The 21,734-nt window shown below is 39.8% G+C and overlaps 1 protein-coding gene and 1 non-coding gene across 6 annotated transcripts in view; both read left to right on the top strand.

Moving 5' to 3' along the window:
* The window catches only part of UBE3D (ubiquitin protein ligase E3D), an 80,743-nt gene that overhangs the window by 57,171 nt on the left and 1,838 nt on the right, over positions 1-21,734 (top strand). The window contains exon 11 of one of the 5 annotated variants that reach the window (XM_040554025.1): positions 619-706. The exons of 3 other annotated variants lie outside the window; for them this stretch is intronic. In XM_040554025.1, coding sequence (XP_040409959.1) covers positions 619-624 — 6 coding nt within the window. In that variant the 3' untranslated portion in view covers positions 625-706. Of the gene's footprint in view, positions 1-26; positions 707-21,734 lie in introns of those variants that run through there. One more of the 5 variants, XM_040554027.1, reaches the window with a different exon arrangement.
* TRNAM-CAU lies at positions 20,124-20,195 on the top strand. Its single transcript has one exon. It is a non-coding gene; the product is annotated as a tRNA-Met (tRNA).

Below are 21,734 nucleotides of genomic sequence, written 5' to 3'. Positions count from 1 at the left end.
GTCTAATTTACCTTACTTCTTTTCAGGTAAGGTAGAAATACTGAGGCTGGAAGGTGAACAACTGAGCTTTACATCCTTCTGTGGAACAGCGTAGAATCAACTTTCTGCTGAACACACCGGTTCTGAATTCAGGTTGCGTTCTCTGCTTCCACAGAAAGAAAATACATTTTCAGCTATATTTTTATAGAACAGTAGCTAGTGACTAGTTAAATTAATCAAAAGTGTCTATTCCACATGGTTATCCTGGGGATATATTCCATTAAGGACTGCTCTTTCTGTTTTAAGGTGATATCTAGAATGCAACCAAATATTATCTGTAGAACTTAATGTGTTTTATTCTGTAATTTTTTTTTTTTTTACTTTCCTCCTCTACTCTTATTTTCTACCCCTTCCTGCCCCTTCATATAGTGCTCTTTCTAAAATCTAGACTTAATCCTGGTAACAGTGAACAAAGTGAGAACTTTTTCAGTTTGAAGGGTTTAATGTAGACTTTTAAGAAGAAATTCAACAGCAAATAAAATTAAATCCATGTTGCATACCACATAGCTAACCTTCAGAGGTTGCAATTTATCTATGTAAGTAAATAAGAATTTCACTTTTTTTTTTTTTCTGCTCAAGTGCTGATGTTTTTGGAGAGCTGGAGCTGGAGAAGTGCTCCAGCAGTGTAGTGCTCTTCTGAACTCTTCTGGGAGGAGCCAGGATACTGGTGAGGCCAAAATTTGACAAGGAGGAGACCATTCTCTAGTTTGTCGGCTTTTTGGACCAATGCCTGTGAGGACTCTAGCAGTCACCAATGTTGTATCCACAACACCAGATTAAGATGAAGCATAGCTCCAATTCCACCTGGAACTTACTGTGCTCCTGTGATTTAGTTAAAATGAACTGTCAGAAGTGAGATGCTGCTTACGCTTTTTTAAATGTAGCTCAGAAACTAGAGAAAACCCTGGTGAAACTCAGTTACTGAACCTATCGAAGTTAATGTCAAAACTTTTTGGTTTCAGTGGTGCAGAACTGGACTGCAAATGAACAAACCAGCCACCTGGATTTATTGTAGGGAAATAACTGTTGTGGGCTTTGTGAAAGTTCCTCATTAACACTATTGGATGTGAACTTCGTAAGAAAATGCTTGGAGCTAGTCTCTGATAGCTATTCATTAGACAAATGAATTAATAACTGTGGTTTCTGGTTCATGCAGTGGTTTCTCTGGTGTTTTTCTGTTTGGTTGGGTTGTTGTTGTTTTTGTGTCGCCATCATTTCTTTGAACACTTCAAATAATATCAATGATTTAAAGGCTTCACTCCACTAGATGGGAAAAAAGATGCTTTTAGTGCAGTAGTGCTTACACTCTTCAGCTGTTGATATGATGTAATATTTTTATGCTTGGGTAAATATAGATTTTGAATAAAAGAATTTAATTAACATTGAATAAATGTTCCTCATAAGGAGAAAATTCTCCAGTGCTATTTCATTAACGCTTCATGCTTCTAGCAGTTAACTAATTTAATTTCACTCCTGGTGTTCAAGGTCTGTGCTTTTCTCTCCTTCTGTCTTTCGATCTGTCTTTTAAACAAGCTTTGTTTGTATTTAATGGCTGGGGAAAGAAGTTCAGTCAGGGAAATGGAACACAAGGAAAAGTGCAAAGCATTTTTTCATTACCTGGACTTTGTGTAATACACAGTGATGTTGTATCTATGACTATATGTAAAATATATGTAGTGTGGAAAAAAAAGGTATTTGGAATGATTTCTGAGGTTTGAAAGACTAGAAAGCCTGTCTTAAAATGTCGGCTATAGGAAAATGAATGATTTTAAATAATTAAAGTTAGGTAGGATCAGTTGCATTGCACATTCAATTTGGCTTACAAAGGAATATGAGGGTCTGGGGGTTCAATATATAGTTAGTATTTTTTTAGTTTATTTGTTTATGCAGTGTAGTAGAATTTGTATAAAGTGTTTAAATTCAGGGTGCAAGTGGGTGAAATGTGGCAAATGATCAAAGTAAATAAAAGTATTTGTTCAAATTATCTGTAAAGTGATAAGGCTTTTAGTGTGACAAGTCCAGGAGAGTGTCTAAGGCAAACCTTTCTTCTGTTCCCCCCCCCTCAGTGCAATACAATTGAATTGAAGTTATCCCCATAGAAATGTGAGGTTTCATTCTTTGCTAGTTCTTGGTGTTTACCTTATGAAACTGAGAGAATAGAATCATTCAGGTTGGAAAAGACCTCTCAGATCATCCAGTCCGACCTTTAATTTTGAGCAACTGCAGGTTATTTTATTCAGGCTTTAAGATCACGCTATGATTGTCAACTTTGGATCCTGTCCATTTTGGGATCCTTCCTGTTTCTACCTATTTTCTTAATTATCATCTGTCTACATTTCTACTAACGTATGCTGGTTTTCATTCATTGAGTTTTGTGAAGTGCTAAATATGTTCATTTTTACAAAGCAGATGAATTAGGTTTTAATAGTATTTTTTAGTGGCTTTGCTGTAAGGAAGGAGTTTTAAACAGTATTTTAGAAGTCTTAGAGCAGACCGATGTGTTATAATAATTGTACTTCAATAATCCAGAATGATACCTCAAGGGAGCTATGACTCCAATGTATAATTTGTTCATATATACTTGTCCTTGATGGTAAAATTGGATTAAAAAATAAGAATAAGAATAGAAAGAAAGAAGCTGGAAAACTGATTATCCTTGAAGGTCATTAGTGTTTTCTAAAAAGAAGAAAAGGAACATGAAAATCTCACTGTTAAAGAAATCATGCTAGCGTTGTTTTGAATAATAAGATTTTTATCGGTTCAGGAAAAGGTCTCATACTAATAAAGTCTAATTGTTATTTTCATCTGAAACTGGAAAGAATTCAGTGGCTGAAAAAAAAAACAAAGAAAAAGGGGGAAAAAAGAAACTTGAAGAGAATAATATGGATTGCAGGGAACTATGAGTTGAAGGACAGACTATGCTGTAATATAAAGAAAAGAGGGTATGAAGGGGGGCAGGGGGAGGAATCAACCAAAGCTATAAGATGATGTATAACTCAGAAGTGTTCCCTATTTGTTTGACTGAAGTATCTTTCAAGTGATTGAAAGAAGCTGATGTAAAAAGGGAAACTTAGGGAGCTGGCTGATGAGGGAAAGTGGAATTTGCAGTCCATCTAAATCATCCCCAAAAGAGCATGGACTGAGAGAAGAAAAAATCTGGTTTTGAGGTTTTACAAAAACATTGGAAAGCTTTGTCTTGAAGGATGCCTTAGTGACCGATCTTTTTTAAATGAGCTTGTTTACTTTAAAAATGTATGCAACAAAAATGTATTTAAAGGGTCACAGAAAGTGACTAAAGTAGCTAGCACAGGTTCCCCAGGACAGTCGGGTTTTAAATATCTGTGAGGATGGAGACTCCATAACTTTACTTGGCAGCTTGTGCCAGTGTTCAGCCATCCTCACAGTAAAAAAGTGTTTTATGGTATTTGGAAGGAATTTTGTTTTTTTGTTTAAATTAGTGCTCATTGCCTCTTGTCCTGCCAATGGATGCTACTGCGAAGAGCCTGGCTCTCTCTTCTTTGTTCCCTCCATCAGGTATTTATAGACATTGATAGACATTGATGAGATCCCTGGGACCCAAAGACACCATCTCCATTCCCACAATGTAGGGTTGGCTGTACCTGTTAGATGTTGCTCTAGATCTCTTCATTATGGGTTAGTTGGGGAGTGCATGAATACAAGACTTCTTGGTGTTGCTATAAACACAGATAGTAATAAAATGCATGAATTTTGAGTTACCTGTATATGTAGGCAGTAATCCCTCTGTAATCTTGTCATCTCATCCCAGCAAGTAAAGCAGCCTCTAAATATCCCATACATACATGTTTGCAGTTACGTCTTCTACTAGCACAACTGTTTTAACATCTTTTTTATTTTGAAATCGGTCTCATTTCAGCCAGTTAGCCAGAGGGCTGCCAAAGCCCCCGTGTGAGCTGTGCTTTGCTATGATAAATGAGTACAACTTGTCTCAAAATCCATTTGTTTTTTGCTTGGATTCTTTTTCAGAATGTGATAGGTGACCTACTTTTGTGGGGATGAAAAATGATCTTCCTGTTCCTTTGTGACGTTACGGGTTTTGTGAACTGTTGCACGGCCTTTTGGAGTAGGTGGCATTATCAGGATGGGTATTAATTATTTGCAGGCTGCTGATGCATCACCTTTGCACGATCTGTATTTGTCTCTTGAATGTTCCTGATCTCCTGCTAATTATAGGTGGTCTTGAGCTTTCTTAGTTAAATAGACTAGTGTAACACACAGAACGGTTTTGAGTTGTGTTCAAGTGAGCCATGAGACAGTTGACTCATGTCAACCACTTGTATGTTCATGGGCCCAGGATTTTTTTCACTGTTCTGGGGTGGGCACATGCTATTGTTGCTACCCACTTTTACTTATGTAAAAACAAAACAAACAAACAAAACCTCTCTCCATCTCCCCTCCCCTCCCCTCCCCTCCCCTCTCAACAGCTGTCCCCCTAGAATTAGTAATGTGAGAGAGCTAGTCTGAGGGAGGATTAAGAGGCAGGAAATCCTGACTCTTCCCATGGCTTGTTCTGTGTGTCCTTGGGCAATCTGTTATATTACAGATAAAAGCTGTGCATAGCACTTGGCTGAAAAATTAAAAGCACGGTACATGATCTGAGGAGATGATTTTCAAATTTTAATCAAAGCATTTCACATGTGGAAAGGAAAGAGAGGCTGTAAAAGATGACTACCTGAGGAGTGGTTTGTTTGTGAGGAGTGTAAATTATCTGTGAAGGGAAGTGGCTATTAGTGACTGCAATTTCATTCTTGTTGAGGCCTTTGGTTCCATCACAATGCAAATATCTGTTGTGGTACATGATGGACGCATAGCCCTATGTTTAAGGGCTGCTGCGTTTCTTTTTGAAATGAAGTAGATAAGTAAGAGTAATAAAGGAAGAGAGGGTGAGCAGTGGTACAGATGAACTTGTGCTAAACTTCAGAAATCCAACTCTGAGGGTTTTCTTGGGGAATGGAGTTGGTGCCTTTGATTAAATATATGTAAATACTTGATTTTTTGGTTTGTTTGTTTGCTTCTTTTCTTTTTTGCATTGCTCCTCCCAAAGGGTGTGAACTCAACACCATTTAGAAGAAATGGCAGAGAGATTTGGAGAGTGCAAAGGCTTGGGTTTTCTAGTCAGCATCTCTTGGAGATCAGGGAAGATGAACAGGATCATTTACCTATATTTTCCATAATGAATCAGATATGAAAATAACTTTGACAAGTAGCAGAATGTGATATACTAGAGAAAGGTGCCTTCTGAATTGCTTATTGGACTTAGTTGGATAAGGCTGAATGACGATAAAAGTTGTCTAGAGTACATGCTGCTTCAGGATGTATTTCCAGATATTTTAGTACCATGTCCATTCAGTGTTCATTCACATGACATTGCCTACAGCTTTATTTTGAGTATTTTAATGACGTGCATTAGCTCCAGTTGCTTTGTTATCTATGGAAGTAGTTTTATATTCAGCAGCAAACTATTTGATCTGGTTTAAGGTAGCCCTTCCGTCTCTCTTGGCCTCTTGTTCATGTCATCTTGTCTCTTCCCTCTGCTCCTTCTGTGTTATCCAGTGACTGCACAGCTGTCCAATCAGCAGGGGAGAGGAAGTTTACAAGAGCATTTGCTCATTGCAAAAATTGCAATTGTATGGCAATAAATTAGTGAAGACCTCAGGGTCTTTGTATAATCTTTGGCACTTCTTTTGGTGAGGAAAAAGGCTATGCTTGGAATGAAAGGTTTGTTTTTGAATTATTAAATGCCTGTGTATTTTTTTTTGTGTGTGTGTTTTTGATAGTGGTGGTATATTGAGGAGGAAGGACACCAGTGTTCTGAGACTCAAAATCTTCTGACTTAATGCTAGGGTATGTCAAAGATCATTGTACTTGGAAGGTCACTCCTGCTCCTACAGTGGAAGTTATTGTCCCTATGCAAGACAGCGAGGTTCATCTTAAGTCTGCTTGGAGAACATTAGCTTGCATTTCCCACTGTTAGTGCTGTGTTAACAGGATGACATGGGAATCTGATTAAAAGACCATCTTTGTCTTTGCTTTTGTGATCAGTTTTTACTGCGGAGGCTTGAAGTAGTTGGTGTGGTTTGTGGCAAGGACTGCATGGAACTTGTGTGTGTTATCAAGTGTAGTCTTCTGCTATTGCAGATAACTTATCATCAGTTAGTCAAGCCCTGTCATAAAATCTCTTAGGTTCCTTGCGCAGCTTTTCATTTTGAAAGACCAATTCATTTTCATCCAGTGGTTTCAGAAATAATCATTAGCTGATCATTCATCAGAATTCTTCGATTCTGTCTCAATGGAGAGTAAGTATTCAGAGTTATCTGTTGCCTGTCAGGGGCGGGGATCCATAAGCCTTTTATGAACCTAGATTTGAGCTCTATAAGCACTTCACCACATGACTAATCACCTCCCTTGGACAACTGAGTTAAGGGGAGCTGTTCAGAGTTGTTCAAAAGTATATGCAGAATCAATGATAATGGGCCAAGTTCAGCTTCTGAATGATGCCGTTATTGTTGTTAAGGTTGTCAGAATCCAAATGAGGTGTGATTTTGTGTTGGGTCAAAATTGTATTCTTCGGTATTCGTTTTGAAGAGAATCCTTTGTCATCTGCCATTTAAAAACCTTCCTTAACGTCTTGCTAATTTAATAGACTAGTTGTCTCATGGGTGCCTACTGACAAGAAATACTTAGAAGGGATGCACCTTAAACATACTGAAGTCATAGGTAATTGTATTAAACCTTATTAAAATGCAAACATCATTTAATACCAGAAACATAAACATGTAGCATCCACAAATTAGGTTACTACATTTTTCAGTCAGTAGTTCCATAGGCCACAGGAAAGCTTTATAATGTTGAAAGACATAAGGGACTAATACAGTCTATACAACCATTTTAAATTCTTATGATATCCTCATTCTAAGCTCTGACTTGGAGAGTCAACAGTGCTGTGAGTTCCTATAGCTGAGAACCCTTGCTGCAGACAGACAGGCTTGCCTATATCTCCTTAGTTAAAATTTATTTATTTTCTACATAATATCCTAGACTTTCAAGAAACAAGCGTGGGGAATAGCAATAAACAAAGTAATACTAAACTCCATACATTTTGCAACACCTTCCCCCATAAATCTTTTGCTTTTCAAAATCATTGCTTTATCTGCGTTTATGGTTGTATGAAATTTTTAGTTCCTCTTAATGCCAGCAGGCGTAACTTGCAGGATTTGGGTTTGACCATAGTCTGCTTTAAAGCAAAACAAAACAGAAAAACACTTAAAAGCTTTTATCTTTGATTATCTTGCTTATTGTTGAGGGAAGGATACTCTGAAGATGGTGAATATTGTCTTTCATTATGAAACTTCAAGGGAGGTCAGTAATTTTTTTTTTTCCTGCAAAAACATCCGTTTTCATGAGTTTGATTGTCAAAATAGTTAGTTTTGACTTTTCTTCTGACTGCAGCTGGCAAAAGAATTTGCTCGATCCCTGGAAAGAGAAATCATTTTCACCTAGTAATGGTTGTAGGGATATTTGGGGCCAGAGATCCTCGCAGTAAAAATGCCTGATATAATTTAGGAGCTCAGATCTCACTGATAGTGGTCTTAAAGCCTCAAAATGATTTAGGAGTTTGAAAATGTTTTATTACCCAACCAGCATTAAACAGTGAAATTGTTTTTTATTGGTTGTCTAGTCTTTTAACAGATTCTGGAGGAAAAGGGTGACCAGAGAGACCAAAAGCCAGCATTGGAAAGAATCTGGTACAGATGTTTTCCTAGATATCCCACAGTTATTTTGACTTCGTGGTTGTGTTTGGGTCCCTCTGTATTTCACAGGATACCAACGAATGCCACATTTAAATTATTCTTCCCTTCATTTTCTCAGTTAGTGTTTTTATTGCCGCCATATCATCTTCCAAACACCTGTTCCCATTTTAACTCAATCCTAATCTCTTGCCAAAATCTGAACTCAGGGGTAAGAATGCAGTAGTCCCAATAAGGTGTTAAAAATAAAATAGTAGTTGATACTTATATACGCCTTTATATGCACAAACTAATTAATCCTCATACCTCATGCAGGGAAGTATTTATTCTCATTCCAGCTTTAACTGCCAGGAAGCAAAGAGAGAATTTAAGCAGCTAATTTTTGAAACTTACTTTTTTTTTCTGGAAGGTTTTCAAAAAATAACTCAATGAAGACACCTGTTCAAACAATCCAGTTTCAAAGTTTTGCTCAAGAGCGTCACATTCTCCTTTAGTCTCCTCTACCTTGTTCTTGTGGGTTGTGGTGGATTTACTGTTTAGACCACATTCATTCCATGTAAATGTGAGCACATAACAAAGTATCTCTCGTTAAAAGCATCTGTAATGCATCCATTCTGTATAATGCGTCTTCCCTGCACCTTCTCAGTGTTTCAAATGGTATTTCAAGTAGTGTCTGGGTTTGGTGTGTTAAGAAATGGATGCACACACAGGAGATGGCAATACCGTGCGCTGTGGCAGTGCTGTATATGTGATACAGTTTCACCATTGCATCACAGCGCGCTCTGCTCGTGTCGTCTTTGCTAAGGAAGACTCTTAAAAACTCTGTTTATGTCTGTGTGCTGGTTTTGTTGGCATCACTAAGTCTAAAACATCGCAGGAGATGAAGATAATAGACCGTTACTTAGCTTTCAGGCCTTGGCACATTTTCTTTTGGGATATAAATGAAACAGTTTAGAGACTAAAGCAGAAATAAACTGGAACTTCTCTCACCAGGCTATCAGCTGGTGGAATATTAAGCAGAAGTGGTTGGCTTTGTTTCTTTGTTGCCTCTTTACTTTTAAAGCACTTTGCCACAATAGTTTTCAATAGACCTTTTCCTGACAGTTTGAAGATGGAACAAGTAACCTCCGGTGCTATTCCATAGTTTATCATATGAGTTTTACCTGTCTGTTGGGATTTCTGTTGTGTGTTGGTGTAAGGCATGGGAAGGTTGTCTTAGGAAGTAGCTGGGTTGGGATAAAGAGAGAAGGGAAGATTTTCATTAAATTAAAATTCAAAAATACATGGACATACAGCACTAATGGCTCTGGTGTCTTACTTATGCAAGCTGACTGTATTGCTATTACACTGAGACCTGCAGGAATGAGGAAACCAAAATCATTAAGTTGAAACCTGTATGATAGTCTTGATTATGCACCACACCATTTACATATGTTTTATTTAGTGTAAATACTTGTCTACATTTTGATATTTAGCAAGATGTCCAGCTCTCTCCTCCTTTGCTGCTGTGCTTCCAGTTAAGCTCCTTTATTCTCTTTAGCATTTCACCATGTTACTTCTAGAATCCAAATAATCTTAGCCAGCTATTTTTGTTCTGTTCAGGGAAAAAGGCAAGAACAGAGACAGGAAACACAAGCAAGAAACAGGCATCTCCAGCCAGGCCCTGAAGGGGATTCTGGCTTGTGAATGTCACGTGCTACTGGTACTGAGATCCAAATAATTGTGGATTTTCTTGTAATCTCCCTTTTCTTAGGGAAACAGTATGATCAAGACTGCGTGGGCACTTGTCTCCTAGTCTAGTATTTGAGCCATAGCACAGGTTGGAGGTAAATCCTGATAAAAAGAGCATTGTGTGGGTTTAGGGTAGAAGAATTGATTTGTGCGAGGAGAAAAATGTTGGGGGTAGTGGTTAAAAATAGGAAGATTGTGAGGAGAGAATATCTGAGTTAATGTGGTTTGATATTAGAGATTAATAAAGGACATGTTAGTTTATGGTGAAGGAAGAATTTGAGCTGGAAAAAGAAGGCTTTTTTTCTCTGATTTGGAAGATGCAGAACACCTACGTCACTGTCCTGTTTTAGTGTGTTCCACAGTACTTCATGGCTAAAGGGTTCAGGACACTTTATAAATTATGTGCAGAAGATACCACAAATGTCATCTAGTTTAGAGTAAGAGCCATGCGAATGGCCAGAACATCACACACCTGTGTAAACCAGCATCTCCTTGAAATAATAAGTGCACAGCGTGCTGATCTCTGATCTCACACCTGACATGCTTCATACCCTGTCAGCTCACTTTTGAGAGAGGGAATCTGATCATACTGTGTATGATGTAAGGTTTCTGCAGATGTTGTGTAGACCATTAGGGTATTCATCGTGTTTTTTAGAGGAGTAAGTCACAATACCATGTTTTTAATTATTGTGACTAAAGACACTTAGACCTTTTTACAGCTTGCATATCACTAGTATAGGGTTATATTTTATAAGTTGTACTTCAAATGAAGGCTTCCAAGGAAAAAGAATAGATTTAAAACATATTAACATGATGTTAGTAATATGGTTAATATCTCCTGGGAAGTGGTGGAGTCACCATCCCTGGAAGTATTTAAGAGATTCGTGGAGATGGCACTTAGGGACATGGCTAGTGGTAGACTTGATAGTGTTAGGCTGATGGTTGGACTTGATGATCTTAAGGGGCTTTTCCAACCTAAATGATTCTATTATTATAATGTTAACATATTAACCAAGAAAACAATGGAATATCTACCATGAATAATACTATCTTCTTATTGATAATGTAGAGATTGTGTTGCCACTTGGATGGCCCTGCTTAGTCCACTTGGAATTAGGTACAACACAGTTGGTTCTAGGTCATGAAAATAAATCCACGTATCTCTCTGTCTGGTCCTTTCTTTCAAAAGATGACATACTATTCCCTAGTGCCTTGTTCAGGGCTTTTTCATTTTTTTTCCTCATTGCTTAAATACTGTAAGAGCTGCAGTTGCTGGATACTGCAGTAGAAATAGTGTGCCTCTCCCTTCCCTTTCTGGGGCAAATAAAGCCATGCTTTGGTATGGGTGATACTGGTCAGTTGAAAGAGATTCTCAAGAGTGCAAAGAAATCTTTGTGTTTGGCAGAGAAGTGCAAAAGCACGGTAGAGCCTTAGACTGAAATGACTTTCAGGAAATTGACCTGAAGCAATTTGTGCTGTGGCAGCAGGCTGTGTGTTTGGAAGTGTGAAATGACTGGTTGTGCATTAGAGCGCAGGTCTTGGAAAGGGTGGCAGACACGACCTCCTCTTAGGCCACCTTCTTCAACACCATTTTGCGAAGGTAGAAAGTTTTCAGGAGCTGCAGCATATGCTCCGGTTTGGTTTGCCAAGGATTAATCTCTTCACGTGTCTCTACCTTTAGGATGTAACTAGCATGCTGTAAACTGACACAGCAGCTTGCAGTGCCTTGTTTGTTTTAGGTTATCCTGTGTCTCCCAACTGCCCATACATGCACGTACTTAAACAAATGTCTTCTCTACAGCAGTTATAACCACTTGATGCAGAAAAATATGCTGCTTGGATTGCCTACTTAGCTAAGGCTTGATGTTCTGCATGGTAATTGCTGTAGTAAAAACTAAACATCATCTGGTGTTGACTAAGAGAATCTTAAATTCTGTGGGTTTTGTATCACAGTTAGATTTGGATCAGTGATTGCAGTGCAATATTAGTACTAAGTTCCATCCCCTACTGTGGTTTGCATGCAATAGAGAGACTGTATTTAAAGCTAACAAAGGTAAATAATACTGCTGTTTCTGCAGCTGTATTAATGCTGGGTACCACAAATAGTAATGTCCACAGCAGAAATGAAAGCAGGGTAGGCTAATAAAGAAGGCTTGGCAGTAGACAAAGCCATGAATTTTCAGGGCTTCTCATATCTAGATGTAAATAAAAGATTAAATAACATTCTCCACTTATAAATGCATATATATATATATATATATATATATATATATATTTCCACACAAATATCCACTTGATCTAAAAAAAAAGATTGGTTTTCTTCATATAAAATAAAACATCCAGAGATTTATTTTCTACTGTTTTTGCAGCTGCTTATAGATTTCCCTCTAAAGCTTGGGCAAGCTTCAGCATGCAACTGTTCTGTTAGTAGAAAGATAGCCTGCAGTGCACATGCACAGCCTAGGACTTCACAGGAATCTCTCACTTTTTCTCATTTATCTCTGTCAAGTTTCAAATCTAGCTTCATTCCTATAAGAAATTAATACTTTTAGGAGGGATTAGGAGAAAGAATGTGTGCTGATTTATAGAGGGTTTATTTTGTAAAACCTGAAGGGGCATTACCAGATTGAGAAATCATTTAAAAAATAAATCCGTAATTTGGTTACAATTAATTCTATGAGCAATTGAATGAAATGAATCTATTTCCCTTTCTGGTTGGTTGTTTTGGTTATATTTTATCTTTTCGCAGCATGGACAGAAGAAGAAAGTGATTTCTCTGGGTGACATTCTCCTAATAAGTTTCTTTCTTCAATGAAGACTCAAAAACGCATAGATCTGCAGTGCCTTTTGCACTGTACAGGAGAGGAATTGCCCTTCCCCAGCCTTCTCCTTGAAGCACTGGGGAATTTGGCTGTTTAGATGATAGGTCTACTGAAGGCTGTTTTCCCCAGCTTTCATAGAATCACAGACTTTCATTGCAACCTGTGTTTCTTTGTGCTTCTGTGGTAATGTACCGCAGACCAAAAATATGTTTCTTGTAAGACTTACAGCTGCTTGAAACTGCTTCTTTTTACAATGAGAAATTCTTTGCATATATATATAAAAGGATGACCTTGAACTCCTGGGAAGTTGAACAGATAAGAGTCCTTTATAAAAAGTCCTCTTCTCCATACCCAAATCTGAGCCCCATGGGGGTCAGCAGGTCAGAATGCAAAAATTGCCTTTCCATGTTCCTTTACACCACAACCCAAAGGTTTTAACTTGTCAGGATAACACAGTCCTACAACCTCTGCTTCCATTGACTTTATTATTGCCATCACCACATGGTTCTGTGCAGCACAGTGCTGCCTGTGAAGGGTGTATTGGGTTTACATGTCAGGGTATTGGTAGTGGGGGGCTACAGAGGTGTCCTCTGTGAGCAGAGCCCAGCAACTGCCCCATGCCAGATCAGAGCTGGCTCCAAAAGGGACCTGATGCTGGCCTGTGCGGGAGCAATGCTGGGTGGGCCTCTGGGAGAGCAGTTTTAAGAAAGGGAAAAAACTGCTGCACAACAGCAGCTGGGAGAGAGAGGAGTGAGAACCAGCCCTGCAGACCCCAGGTCAGTGCAGAAGGAGAGCAGGAGGTGTTCCAGGCAGGCAGCAGCAGTTCCCCTGCGGCCTGTGGAGAGGCCCCTGGTGGAGCAGGCTGTCCCCCTGCAGCCCACGGGTCCCACATGGAGCAGATCTCCACGCTGCAGCCCCCCCGTGGAGGAGCCCCCGGCGGAGCAGGTGGATGTGGCCTGGAGGAGGCTGCGGCCCATGGAGAGCCCCCGCAGGAGCAGGCCCTGGGCCGGAGCTGCAGCCCGTGGAGAGGAGCCCACGCAGGAGCAGGGGGTCTGGGGGGAGCTGCCGCCTGTGGGGGACCCGTGCTGGAGCAGTTTGCTCCTGGGGGATGGACCCCATGGCACGGAGCCGTGTGGGAGCAGTTCTTGAAGAGCTGCTGCCTGTGGGCAGCCCCTGCAGGCTCAGTTCGGGCAGGACGGCATCCCATGGGAGGGACCCCGCGTGGAGCAGGGGCAGAGAGTGACCGTGAAGGAGCATTGGAGAGGACGTGCTATAGACTGACCACAGCCCCCATTTCCCTGAATTCCCCTGTGCCACTTGGGGAGGATGTAGAAAAGGGTGGGTGGAGGGAAGGTGGTTTTGGTTTCTTTCCTTTGTTTCTCACTTCTCTAGCTTGTTAGTAATAGGCAATAAATTTTACTAATCTCCCTGTGCTGAGTCTGTTTTGCCCGTGACAATAACTGCTGAGTGATCTCACTGTCCTTATCTCAACCCTTGAGCCCTTCTCATTGTATTTTCTCCTGCTCTTTCCCTTTGAGGAGGGGGAGTGAGAGAGTGGTTGTGGTGGAGCTCAGCTGCACACCTGAGGGTAATCTGCCCACAGAGGGTAATCTGGAATTCAAGCATAACAGTGAGGCATGAAAGCTTTTTATACTGACCCTCGATTTTGTATCCTCTTATGTGATGAAATATTTGAAACTCAGTTTGTCCAACTGTATCTGTTCAGTCAATCTATAATACTGTTTTAGTGACATTTGCAGAAAGTCACATCCCTCTGTTGATATTTTTGTTTGAAATTATTTGTTTTTGTAGTAAAGTATTTAAGACTTATCAGCTTAGGAGTGTGAAATTCAGCTGCTATGAGGACAGACTGGTGGTTCTTCAGTTTACTGAGTCAAGGAGGGGTAACTATATAAAACACTACGAGAAAGGACCTGAAACAATTATTTATGAAAGGTTCTGGTAAGTGGCTGCCATTGATTGGATGTGGAGGGGATATTAGAGTGGCCAAGTCTAATATGACCTGTGTGGCATAAGGGAAACAGCCACACACAGTGATGTGATGTTCAGCTCTCATCTCCAGAGCTTGCAATGTAATAAAAAGAGAATAAAACATCATTGCAGTGGAGGGCAATTTTGCAGATGGAGTACCGCCAGAGAGCTTCCAGGGTACCAGGAGGCTGCCTTGAGGCAAGTAAACCCTACAGTGGGGTTTAGGTAGGGGCATCTCTGTCTCCTGTGTTGTCGTTCTCCTTCTTCTATGTATTCCTCACAAATTTGAGTCTAAAAATGCCTTTGCCCTTCCCAGGAGCAGCCTCAGAGATGTAGGGATAATATGCAACAGCTTGGTAGCATTCAGTCTGGAAAAGACAGCTGCTTTTTTATGGGTCTGTGGATTCAGTGGGGGCGAGTGCAAATATAGCAGTTAATATTCTTTCAAGTCTCTGCTTATCTGGTGCCACCTGCTTTGTGCCCAGTCATTCACACTGGTGCCAAAACATTTCTGGAACAGGTATTTGTGCATCAGCAGACTCGGTCCCTAACATTTAGGTGAGCACCAATATGTAAACTGTGCAGTATCGACAGGCAGGCGAATTCTTAAGTTTCAATGTGATTATTAAAATCAGACATTGCCAATAGCTGTTAGTCCACAAGGTAATGGTAACAGCTACTGGATGTAGCAGCTTCTGGTGGTGGTGCAGAAATCAGAAAAACACTGTTGTGCCTCACAGAAGGCAGTATTCTTCTGACTCCTGTCTCTTGATAGCAGGTATGGGAACACCAAACTTCGAGCTGAGTTTATCAGACACCAGGTGTTTATAGAGCTGTGACCTGGACATGGTGCAGATGCTTGAATCCTCCCACCCCTTGATCTGTCTTTGTTTTACAGCAGTGAGAAATGTATCTGGCAGAATTATGGCCTTGTCTACATGTTTATGCACGCTATTGTAGTAGTACCAGCATGCTGTTAAGTGCATGGTTTTTATAGTACATGTAGGCTCAATTGTACTCACAAATGTGTTTATTTCACTCTCTCTGATTCCTGTTTCAAGGTAGGAGTGTATTCTACATACAGGACATCTTGATTGCACTGCAACCACCCAAACAGTTGTATTAGCTGTAATTATTAAGGCTTAAGCTGTAACACTTAGAGCTAGCTTTTGTGGCAGTACAAATCTGTCTGAATTAGTCTTTGGTCTGAGGCTTTGAACAAGTGTTATCTTCAAAATCCTGTGGCACATGTGGAAGAAAATGCTATTCTTAGCTTTTCACTGTTGTTCCCACCAGAGCTTAGCCTCTTCCCTGCAGTCTGCCAGCAGAATTGTTTGTGCAGGCCCTCTCTTTCTTGTTTCTAGGATAAATCAATCAGGTTAGCATGGACCAGAGTTTAGCTTAATAGTCTGATTTCACCAGACACTAAGTAGAAAGCTTGAAATGGCCTTTTGCAGGGAGAGAGGAACAGTAACCCGTGGCAGAGGGGTAGCACTGAACTTGTGAAGTTAATTTCTTCCACCAGCACAGCTGGATCTAGGAGCAGGGATCTGCCTGCAGCTACCCACTGCTTCTCAGGAAGGACTTTTCAGTTCCTGTGCGTGTGTATGGCATGGCATTACCTGATTACCTGTCAGTTCAGAGCGGTAATGAGTACAACATTTGATGTTAATTGTAGGCTGTAGCTTCACTGGCATGTAATCAAAGTTTCCTCTGCAGTCATTCAATCATGCTTGATTTCACACTAGCACATGTGCAGGACTAAAGCATGGGAATTTGTTTATGTACCAATCATCTACTTGCTGTAGATAACATTTAAGATTGCCATGTAAATTGCCTTCCTCTAAAACATAATGTAGTGTTATGAACTACATGTGGTAGCGTTTTAAAATTGGTCTAATGTTCAAAGAAAATGACGAACATAAAGTGTCTTTTACACATTTAACCCTCAGACTCGAGCCTGGTGGTAGGGTTTAATTCTTCAGTGTGCAATGGAAAAGCAAAACCAGAGCAATCATATTTCAGGAAGCATTCGTAGGTGTAGCAGGTTCATTATCTGCTGCTGAAACTGAAGCACATGAAGCTACGTTCAACTCAATATTTTCCTTTATAATTATGTAGGTGCAGACAAGTACAATTCCCTCTCTGATACTGAAGAGAAATTCCGTTGTATATCTTCTACCTACTTTTGTTTAACTATTGGGAGAAACACAGATATTAGAAATAATACTTTCTCCAGCTTTTGGAGACATACACAGGGTTCTTTATTTATGCAGTTTTCTTGGTCTCCTTTAAAGGGAATACAAACATAAGAACAGTTTTGAACTTGTGTGATAGCATACGAATACATCTTGTGAGATATGGGTTGTTGTTTTCCTGTTTTGATGAAATAAGGATCTGGCTTCTATTTCTTGCAGCTGACTGAAAGATTGAACTGCTTTTCCTTTTCTTAGCTGAGAAAATAATTTTCTCCTATTGCTGCATTTCCTCCATCTATTGTCAGCTCCACAAAATAGATTGTATGCAGGGGATTTGCAGATTGCATTTTTTTTAAATTTATTGTTTAGCTGCCTTTAGTAATGCTTCTACTTCTCTTACACCAGTCATCTGCTTTGCCTGTTTGCCCAGTGTTACCATTTCGGGTAGAGCAGATTTCTTTCCAGCAGCTTCTGCCATCTGGAACCATCTTCTTTTATCTCCCAAGTTCATCGGGTCTTTGCAGCTTTTCAAATATTTTCGGAAATTACAACTTTTTACTTTCACCTGTTACTTCTCAATGTTTGACTCCATGACTGGATGCCTAATTCAGCATCGAGTGCCTTCACCCGACTGTTTCCTGTGAGATTTTTATCATGCGAAGTCAGGCAGTACAGCTTGATTAAAGAAAAAAACACAAAAAAACGCTTCGTAAGATAAAGTGTTATTAGAAAGATGCAGAAAGACTGAAATCTATAACCCCAGAACTACCTTCTCCCTGCTGAGGAAAGAATATTGCCAACCCCTGTTTTGGTAGCTTGTAGCCTGTTGCAGTGTTTGACCAGAGTACACTTTGTCAAGTCGCTTTTCCCAAATTCATTATCATGACATCTAGAGTATGCTTAAGTTTGACATTTTGCATTTTCACATTTTCCTGGGAAAGCTAAGAGAGCACAGCTAAAATTGAACATCACAGCTTGGATTTCTTAACTTGCCCTGGTTCCGAAAGCTTTGAACAAAGTTGTTGTGTTTTATTGTTTACAGTAAAAGTGAGTTTGAGAGAGATATCACTTGTATGTCTGTTGTGCTGTACTGCTCCCTCTTTATAGATGGTTCTTTAAAATGTTGAAAATGTGGAGTTTATCTTCATTCATTATCCAGAGTTCTTAGCAGTTTCTGGCACTGTAGGAGCTAACAAGGTGGAGCGCTGAGATGCACTTGGTACCTTGAGATAGAATAAGGTTATTGTCTTAAGATGTAATAGAGAGAAAATGAAGAAATAATGTTGCTGGCCATATAAGTACAGGTACTGGAATACAAAAATCAAGTCTTAATAATGGCTTGATATAACCTATCTTGAGCACTTTAACAAGGGAACAATGTGCTGAGTTATGAGCAATGTAAAAATCTTTGAATAAACTGATTAGTGAACTGACTTTTATTCTGTATTTAGTGATACACCTCAGTTTGTAGATCAGATAGCTGTTTGGCACATTGTTTTTCTTCCAGAGTGCAGTAGTAGCAATGAAATACTGGATTTGTGGACTTCACTAAGAGAGTTGTTAATACACCTTGAAGAGGCTAGTAGTTGTCCATCTTGCAGAGAAACTGTCCTACTAGCTGGAGAATTGGGGGAGAACCACTCGCTCCCTCTTGCCGAACCCACAGATTTGTAATTGTGAAGCTAGTGAACAGCACCAGAACATGTTATCTAGAACATAAAGTTTCCTGCTGGTTAGCAATCCAAGTGCATCTGGAAGAACAGTTGTGATAAAGAAATATTTTACATGCTTCATATTGAGCTTTGGTTGAGGTGGAACCTTGTAAGTCATTTAGTTTAAGTTGGTTTTGTTCTTGAACATCTTTGTGTTGTTGTTTTTTTAAACTGCTTCTGATTTCCATGTGCTACATCTTTTTGTTGGCTCTGTCAATTTTAGGGATGATCTAATGTGTTTTTTTTCACTTACATTGATAGTAAATATAAATGCAAAGACTGACAAATTATTCCTTTTGATATTTTTCATTTTATTGGGCAGTAGGGGAGCCTTAGAGGTTTAGGAAAACATTTTGTTGCAAATCAGTCCTCTCAAAGGAGTGAAAAAGCCCATTACATGCATTAAAAAATATATCAAGTAGTCAAATTCAATAAGTACATCCATTCTAGTGATGCACCAAAAACGTGTACAGAACGAGCCTGCAGTCTTGGGCTAGAAAAAGCTGCTTCAAATTTTGTTTCTGGTGTATTGTAATGGTTATTGATTTTCTTGATTATTTTATTTTAGATTTTTTTTCTTCCTTGCAACGCAAGGACAAATTTATGGCCCTGTTAAAGTCAATGTGAATTTTTCCTTTGACTTAATTGGGGCCAAGATTTCATTCCTTGCCCTGTGTTATTTATGACTCTTCTGCATAGGTGAGATTTTACATTTGCTGTTAATTATTGTCTGTCTCTATTCATCGGAGTGACTAAATCTCAAGAAAGATGACAGGCATATTGATTTTCCTTGCATTTTATGTCTTTGAGTGTGGGAGTCTTTGGCTTAGTTGATAAATTTCCCTGCACGATGAGCAGTTTCTAGCCTTTACAACACACCTTGGCTGAGCTGATGGAAATGTTTCTGATGGAGTGAGTTACTGTTGGAAAATGCTGATTAAACTGAGTGAGACGGCTCAGTGGGAATATGTCAATGCGAGGGGATTTTTTGGGGGGAAATAGGCTGATTTACACCTTGATCCAGCTTCACCTAGACATTTCTGAAAATTTAAGTTCTAATGAAAATTTGTCTTTCTGAATTTTAGTTCCAGCTTGGAAAAACTGAATGATTCAGAAACACGGGCACTTTTGTGGCTCTTGGTTGTCTTATCTGTGTAAACCTCTCTGTGAAGTAACATTGCAGCTTTATTACTGCTGTTATTGCTAGGGTTGAGAAAGAGATGTTCAGGAAGTGACTTGATTTTTTCCATTCTAACCAAGAATTACTATTCTCACGTCCCATTCACACCTTGTAGTCGTGATATTTTAGATGCGAATCCTGTGTGTGAATAATTTTCTGAGAAACCTCTTAGATATATTAAAACGTGCTTAATTTTTTGCATCCATGATAGCAGACATGAAGTCCTCTCTTCAACATCCTTTGTCCATAGGATCCAAAATAAAATTTCTTTTTACTTTGTTTTGCCTTCTGTTCTAAACACTCAATGATATTACATGTTTTAATTCAAGTCTGGAATTACTTTGCATTTACTGTGGGGTAAGCACGTTCATGTCAACAGTTGCTGTGAAGCAGCTGTTACAGCAGCCTTTGTTTTCCTACAGCATTAGTGTGCACTTCTACCCTTCAGGATGTCAGATACTTGAGGAGGCTTGCCTCTGTTTGCCCAGTTTAGGGCCATGGCCCTTATTTTCTACATTCCTAAAATAAATGTTGGAAGTTTTGTTTTTTTGTTTTTTGTTTTTTAAGTAAAAAAAAAAAAAGGTCTGGAAGCTTAGGAACAGAGTATTCTGTTTGATGCATGCTGGCTTTTCAGGTCAGTGGTGCTGCTGCTTGCATTAAGGAGCAGAGTGGCGCAGCGGAAGCGTGCTGGGCCCATAACCCAGAGGTCGATGGATCGAAACCATCCTCTGCTAGCAGCATTTTCTTCCCCTCCGCTCAGCCCTGCAGGTGAGGCCACACCTGGAGCCTTGTGTCCAGTGCTGGGCTCCCCAGTACAAGAGGGACACGGAGCTACTGGAGCGAGTCCAGAGGAGGGCTATGAAGATGATGAGAGGCCGGGAGCAGCTGTCATATGAGGACAGGCTGAGAGAGCTGGGCCTGTTTAGCCTGGGAAAGAGAAGACTGAGAGAAGACCTCACCAATGTGTATAAGTATCTGAGGGGAGGCTGTCGAGAGGATGGAGCCGGTCTCTTTTCAGTTCTGCCCAGCAACAGGACGAGAGGCAGCGGGCACAAACTGAAGCACAGCAGGTTCTGGCTGAATATGAGGGGGCACTTCTGTACTGTGAGGGTGACAGAGCGCTGGGACAGGCTGCCCAGAGAGGTTGTGGAGTCTCCTTCTCTGGAGATTTTCAAACCCTGCCTGGATGCCATCCTGTGCAACGTGCTCTAGGTGATCCTGCTCGGCAGGGACATTGGACTGGATGATCTTCAGAGGTCCCTTCCCACCTCGGCCATTTTGTGATTCTGTGAATTCCTCCTGGTTGATCATGCTTCATACGTTCTTTAGATACAGTATCAGGTAGACTGATAATTGTGGGTCAGCTCTGAAAATCCCAAGTGGTAACTGAGAGTAATTTGAATATTCACTTAAGTGACCACAGTTGAAAAGCTCTTGGAAAGAAAAAAGAGGAATTGTATGTCTCAACTTCTTTCTTCTGTATTTTTTGTGGAGTAGAAGAAACAGGTTATATTTTCAGGAGGCTGTCGTGTAACACTGTAGTCTTTTTTCTTTCTCTCTCTTTTTTTTTTTGTCCTTCCATGGTGGCATCTGCCCATCTTGTTTTCAGTCCTTGTGTTCAGCAATGTGTAATGCTTGTTCCCAATTCAATATCTGAAGCAATCTTGGCAGATAAGAATCTTGACATGTGATTGTGTTTCCTGTCAGTTAACTTCACTTTCTGAGTCAGTATCCTGACACTTCTGAAGAAGGCTAAACATAAATAAAACAATGCAGGAGAAACTTCTGCATGTTTGTGACCAAGGACAAATAAATTAGGGAACCAGAAATCCTTAGGCATTTTGGATTTGGTAGGTCACCTTCCCTCTAAATAAATTGACATGAGCCCACTTAGTACACTAAAAAGAGGAGGTCCCTCATTTGCTGTCTTCTGAATCAAGTAAAAGTGTTTGTCTTCTCAGTGCTTCCTGGGGTAGGATTTTTTTCTATATAAAGATAAAAACTTTGGGTTGATTCCTGGTCACTTCAAGGCATTTTTTCATTGACTTTGGAATTGGGATTTTACTTAAAGTGACTAGCAGACAACAATGTTCAAACAAGATAATATTTGTGGCAAATCGGCGAATGTATCAGAGATTTAATCTAAGCTAGCTTCAGAATACTATCAAATGGCCTTTTAAGTTAGACAAGATAAAAGTCTTGTGCTTTGCTATTCTGGGACGGAAAGAAGTTTTTGATATGTAAGTGGAAAAATATGCGTATTTGGGTTTCCT

Source organism: Cygnus olor, chromosome 3, assembly GCF_009769625.2.
Source record: "Cygnus olor isolate bCygOlo1 chromosome 3, bCygOlo1.pri.v2, whole genome shotgun sequence".
NCBI classification, from domain to species: domain Eukaryota; kingdom Metazoa; phylum Chordata; class Aves; order Anseriformes; family Anatidae; genus Cygnus; species Cygnus olor.
This window is presented reverse-complemented; position numbering and strand designations above follow the sequence as displayed.